This window comes from Poecilia mexicana, unplaced genomic scaffold (genome assembly GCF_051168715.1).
Source record: "Poecilia mexicana isolate PSO_F unplaced genomic scaffold, ASM5116871v1 scaffold_1, whole genome shotgun sequence".
Classification (NCBI taxonomy): domain Eukaryota; kingdom Metazoa; phylum Chordata; class Actinopteri; order Cyprinodontiformes; family Poeciliidae; genus Poecilia; species Poecilia mexicana.
Genome location: NW_028263370.1, coordinates 12438997 through 12445112, shown reverse-complemented (window position 1 = coordinate 12445112; position 6116 = coordinate 12438997). Strand labels below are relative to the sequence as shown.

The 6116-nt window shown below is 37.6% G+C and overlaps 1 protein-coding gene across 1 annotated transcript in view; it reads left to right on the top strand.

Moving 5' to 3' along the window:
• Nucleotides 1-766: 766 nt before the first annotated feature.
• uba6 (ubiquitin like modifier activating enzyme 6) overlaps nucleotides 767-6116 on the top strand; it is an 11814-nt gene continuing 6464 nt past the window's right edge. The window contains exons 1-16 of the mRNA XM_014971735.2: nucleotides 767-848; nucleotides 1296-1389; nucleotides 1551-1645; nucleotides 1764-1792; nucleotides 1908-2002; nucleotides 2932-3043; nucleotides 3603-3683; nucleotides 3778-3900; nucleotides 3996-4119; nucleotides 4272-4375; nucleotides 4472-4534; nucleotides 5087-5163; nucleotides 5304-5370; nucleotides 5463-5606; nucleotides 5709-5855; nucleotides 5939-6019. Coding sequence (XP_014827221.2) covers nucleotides 1349-1389; nucleotides 1551-1645; nucleotides 1764-1792; nucleotides 1908-2002; nucleotides 2932-3043; nucleotides 3603-3683; nucleotides 3778-3900; nucleotides 3996-4119; nucleotides 4272-4375; nucleotides 4472-4534; nucleotides 5087-5163; nucleotides 5304-5370; nucleotides 5463-5606; nucleotides 5709-5855; nucleotides 5939-6019 — 1383 coding nt within the window. The 5' untranslated portion in view covers nucleotides 767-848; nucleotides 1296-1348. The remainder of the gene's footprint in view (nucleotides 849-1295; nucleotides 1390-1550; nucleotides 1646-1763; nucleotides 1793-1907; nucleotides 2003-2931; nucleotides 3044-3602; nucleotides 3684-3777; nucleotides 3901-3995; nucleotides 4120-4271; nucleotides 4376-4471; nucleotides 4535-5086; nucleotides 5164-5303; nucleotides 5371-5462; nucleotides 5607-5708; nucleotides 5856-5938; nucleotides 6020-6116) is intronic.

Here is a 6116-nt window from a genome sequence, read left to right as displayed (position 1 = left end):
TTTATTTGAGTTCGGAACATGCTAGGTTCTGAACTCAAACATAGCATGTTCTACTTACATGCTACTGACATCGCATGTAAGTAGTACATGCGATGTAAGTAGTATAAACATAAATGGGATACATAGGAAAAGCTTTCATGTCAGGGGTAATGTGTTGCTATTAAACTAGTGTATTTTATAGGGATTTTATGAGAAAGACCAAGGCAAAATTTGGGATATTTGTGAAGTAAATTAATATTTGAAATTAATTTTAATTGAAATAATTCGGTTTTTTTGTGATTAAATACTTTATTAAGGACATAGCTAATTTAAATTTGATGGTAAATATAGTTATTTGGTATTAATATAATCATTTCACTTTGTTGTGATACAAGCTGGACAACATGAATTTGTTTGGTCTGTCAGCCACTATCAGCTGCATGTCAGTGTTACACAGACAAGGTGACTGGCCTGTTAATGTGCAGTTTAGCCAACCCAGACCAACCATAGAGAGTTTAAAGTTCATGATGCACTGCTGCAAACAGGAAATGATTTAAGAAATATTTTAGTAATTCCATTTCAGCATACAATATTATATGTTTGTGTTATTAATAACAGTTCTATTTAAACCATGAATTATGAACATGTTTATAGAAAAAACGATGATGTTGTATGAAATTCGTGTGTTAATCATTTTGAGAAACATCAAAAGAATCTAAACTTTCACCCCCTCCAAAAACAGTCAGAAATAATCTACTAGGAAATCATTGGCTATTTTGAGTCACGTGATCAGGATAACCCGGAAACGCTTCTAGTTTTTAACCAGTCACAGCAATTCATTCGAAGCTACCCATCGCGCATACTGTCAGGTACAAGCAAATGATTTTAAATTCTTATTATCATAACAATTTTAGCAACATATTTGACACACTATATGACGGAGGTTTTGTTTCCTTAAACAGTCGAATAATTTGGACGGTTTTGTGTTGCCTGGTATTTCTGTTCCCACTTTTAACGAGTTTATGATAAGTCCTGGTCACCGGTACCTCACCGGGAGTGACACTCAGTGCTAATGTAGGAGCTAACGTTGAGTTTCAATCAGCAGTTACCTGTGTATTTTAATAAAGTACCGGTTTACTTTGTTTTAATGCTTCACGGTTAAAGGGCCCTGGAGCCGAACACGCTGTTCTGACTCGAGGCTCGGAGCCGCGGCTACTGACAACCAGTTAGCCATGTAGCTAACCTGCAGTTGGGCGTTGGTTTAAAATCAGAATCGCAAAATGCCACAAATGTCACGTTGTTGTCTTCCCGTTTAGGAAGAGTCGAGATTTTTGAAACGACCGAATCGCCACCCCCTTCCCCTCTGAGCATGGCTGCAGACCTGATGGAAATTGACGACTCACTGTACAGGCAAGTGCTGTGTGGTGATTCTCTCATTAATTAACCCGAAAGCACAGATAACATGGCGTGGTAGTCGGGTCAGGATATGACAGCGCACTTCACCACACAGGAGTCGGCGATCCTCACCTTTTCTCACACTTTCTCCTTCTTCACGATCTCCTCCTGTTCAGCCGGCAGCGGTATGTGCTTGGAGACAGTGCTATGCACCAGATGGCCCAGTCCTCAGTCTTTCTCAGTGGAATGGGAGCACTGGGAGTAGAAATAGGTGGGCAGGCAAACTTGTTTTTTTTTTTGTTTTTTTTTGGTTAATCCTTTCTGATACTATTTTAATACGACCATAACCATCACTAACTGCATTTGATTTTACTTTTGTGTTTCCTCAGCAAAGAACATAGTCCTGGCTGGCGTGAAGGTGGGTAGTATCTTGAAATTGTACTGTCTAGTGCTCAACAAAATTGTATTGAGCACCAGAGTCAGATCTGAACCTTCCTAAGTCTCAGATTTTTTTTCATGTGTGTTTTGTTCAGTCTGTTACTCTTCACGACACCAAGAATTGTGAGACATGGGATCTGGGATGCAACTTCTTTATCCACAATGAGGATGTTCTGAGCCATAGAAGCAGGTAATGTGGACGGTAGTGATATGCAGTTCCAGTCGCAAGTTTATATCCACTCATCATTACCTTGAATTTAATATTATATTTTGTTTTTTAATATACATTAAAGCTGTTCATTTTTTGATTTAAGTTTATACATCAACAGCTTAAATTAAATTTAAAGAGAACACTGATATTTGACCACTAATCATATTAGAAATGGTAGCGATTCATGAGTTTTCAGAAGGGTTCAGTGCAGGGATACTCCAGATGTCTAACGTTAGCATCTAGTGTTTTGTATCAATGTCCTATTGCAAAACGCAGTTATGATAATTTTTTCAATTATTCAATTAATAATGACTGGAACATCATAAGTTTTAATGTTTTTTTTCATCCGGTCATCATTTTCAGTTATTTTTCTATTTCATTGTATTGTTTTGTTTTTAAGTTGTTTTATCTTCTTTGTATCATTTAAAACTCTTTGAATCGCGCTGTTGCTGAAATGTGCTATACAAACAAAATCGGCCTTCCTTGGCTTTGATTCAAAAAGTTTAACTTGGACTAGAAAACATCAGCATTTAAAAATATCATCTTAGTTAATGTTCTGGCTTGGTGCAGCATTTCAAGAGAATTGTTTGACGTATTTCAAGTAAATATTAAAAATATAGAAAATATGTTAAGTCAGTATTATGAGCCTTTTAAATACATAAATAAGATTTTGTTTTGTTGTTTGGAACTTGGTAGTAAGGCTTTGACTACCCTAACCATAATGAAAAGCAAACCAAACTATTTGTTTGAGTAGTTGCCATTATTATTATTTTTTTTTCAGAAGCATTAATGGCTGATTGACCAAGTAACTGGAAACAAGATCTGCTCAATCATAATATGAGGCGGGAGTCTAATTTTCTGTGTTTAGATATTACACGTGTTAACTAAAGTTAATGTTTCTGTTTCAGGGTGGAGGCAGTGTGTCCTCGGGTTGCTGATTTAAACCCATATGTCCAAGTTGACATGTCTTCATTGCCTGTGGATGACAACACTGATCTAAGTTTTCTCAGAAAGTATCAAGTAAGTTAATATTTAAGAATCTTGTCTCAAAAATGTTTTACATTTGAGTATGTTTCAGGAATCTAGTCTCAGAAAATAGCTATTAAAAACTCCTGCTTGTGATGAAGGAGCTGTGACTGTATTTTGTACTGATTTGTTATGCATCTGTGGGAACACTCGGCCCACCTCCAGTGGTTGATATTTTTCCTGACTTTTTATAGATAATTCTATATGTTTTCTGGTTAAATTCATAGTAGTTTCTTATGGAAGAAAGAAAAACAAATAAATTGCTGTACCTTTTCTATTTGTAATGTAACAAAATATTTGTTTGAATAGTTTTGATAGGAACTGTCAAATTTAAGTCAAATCTGACAGTACAAGATATTACCATAAAGGTTTGATCAAAGTATCGGAGAATTATCCATTTCGACTCATTATTAGTTAGTACTGTCAGTTTCCTTGTCCTTCAGTTTAAAAAAACCAAGTCTTGACTCATTTAAATTAAATCAAGATTGTTCTCGTCTGTCTGCTGCAGACAGTTTCCTACATTCAGTTCTTTACTGTTCTCTGTCTACTGCAGTGTGTGATTTTGACAGAGGCCAGTTTGAACCTACAGAAGAGAATAAATACATTCTGCCACTCACAGCAGCCCCCCATCAGAGTAAGTTTTAACCCCTTCGATAGAAAATATTAGTTTGCTTCATATGTATTCTGCTGCATTTCAACTAAACACTGTTGCCTTCTGTTTTCACCAGTTCATTGGCTGTGACACATACGGCATCTGTGCACGCATTTTTTGTGACTTTGGGGAAACGTTCGAGGTGTCTGATCCCACAGGAGAAGAGCCCAAAGAAATTTTCATCCAAAGTATCACTCAGGTAGTGTTCATGCTGTTATACTGTGTTCACACAAGAGGAAGTCTGGCAAATTCTGAACTTTATCCACTTAAAAAAAAAATCTCATTGTAACTCAGAACAATCCTGGGATTGTAACCTGCATGGACAACCGCCCCCATGGCTTACAGACAGGCCACAATGTGATTTTCAGAGAGGTCCATGGGATGGTAGCGCTCAACGGGACTGTACGGCGGGTCACAGGTATCGTCTTTCCTGAATGGAACAGTTTTGGTGTTAAAATATTTAAAATAGGCACTGTCTACTGGATGATGTTGTATAATAGTAAACTAATCAAAACTTTGTGTTTTCTTTTGTTCTTTTTTTAATATTTTTGTGGCTGTGTGTGGTATCAGTACTTTCCCCTCACAGCTTTGAAATAGGAGATACATCAGAACTTCAGCCCTATGCTCATGGAGGTTTCTTTGTAATGGTGAAAACCCCTACAACATATTCTTTTGTGAGTAAATATTTTACTCTATAAATATTATATTTGGACAAAAAAGGTGAACAGTAATTAAAAACCTATTTACTCTGTTCCTTTTATGTATTACAGGAAACATTAGAGCGACAGCTTTGTAATCCTCAGGTTCTGATTCCAGACTTCAGTAAACCAGAGGTAAGAATGGAAAGAAAGCGGGGAAGCATATATCTCATATTGGCGAATTCAAGTGTGACTCTGAATTTAATTCCATTTAAAGATAGTGTGCACTTCTGTGTTGAATGAAATTAAATCATGGTAAGTTAAACAGCAACAGGAGACCTGGATGAGCTGGAAATATGAACTTTGTTGCTAAAATGTGGGTAAACCAGAAGAGAATCGCTTCATGCTTCAGTAATGCTGGAAGAAAAGTGATGCATATATGAACAGTAGGGTTATGCTTCTCTGATCTGTAGCCAATGTGCTACAAATGATCTAATGCATTTTAGATTACATGGAAAAAGAAATGCCATACATCCCCATCCATCTTGATGGACTCATTAAACAGGTCTTGTCCAATAATCTTAGTTCACATTTTTAAAAACCTCAATGACAATCGACAGAAACGATGTCACCCCGTCCACCGGACATCCTTTCCTCAACCTGCAAAACAAGCTAAACCAGGAAAATTAGCCTAAGTCAAGCCTGGTGTTTGTGCTTTAATTCATAATCTTGTCTTCTACCCATCAGGCTCCTCTACAAATCCACGCTGCCATGCTGGCTCTGGATAACTTCCAGGTCAAGCACTGTAGACTTCCTAACATTGGGTAAACAAACTTTCTCTGGCTTTTTTCTACCTCCACTGTGATTTCCTGCTCTACATTCTGTTAATTCCAGTTTATGATTAAAAAAATGAATGTAAAAAATGCACAGAGATAATAAATTGTTATGCTTTAATCATCATCAGGTGCTTACAGGATGCTGAGGTTTTACTAAACCTGACTGAGGAAGTGAATACAACACTTTTGAACAAAGTGAGCTTTTAGTTCTCTTTTTAGATTCACAATAATACATTCTGATTCATTATCAGCTATCTTTCTTCTTGTTTCGACCTCCTTCGTCGTAGGTTCCTGTAAATGCTGAGGTGGTGCGCTGTCTGTCTCGGACAGCCAGGGGAACCCTTCCTCCTTTAGCTGCAGCTGTGGGAGGAATAGCAAGTCAGGAAGTTCTCAAGGCCATTACAGGGAAATTTGCTCCACTGCAGCAATGGGTAGGAGATTATTTCAGAGGTCCAAAGGATCTTACTGACAACTCACCCTGATGGTATTCTCAAATTCTCTGTTATTTGACCTGTTCCTCTCCAACTGTTAAGTTTTACCTCGACACCACTGAGCTGGTCAGGCCTCTTCAGTCTCTTGCTGTTGAGGAGTTTTTCCCTCGAGGTGACCGCTATGATGGATTACGAGCCTGCATTGGTGAATCATTGTGTCTTGAACTACACAAGCTCAGGGTCTTTATGGTAGGCACTGGAGTTTATCAGTATTAGTGCATTAATTGCAAGATGTTTGTGCTAAATAAACCTTAATTGTTTCTCTTTCTAAGGTTGGCTGTGGTGCCATAGGCTGTGAAATGCTGAAAAACTTTGCCCTCCTTGGCGTCGGATTGGCAAAAAGCTCTGGAGAGGTGGGCGTCTTCACATCACCCCTCTTCTTTCTGAACGCATTGCCTTCATCTGCTTATGTAATACAGGCTTGCTGAATATATATTTTTTGTGTCACAT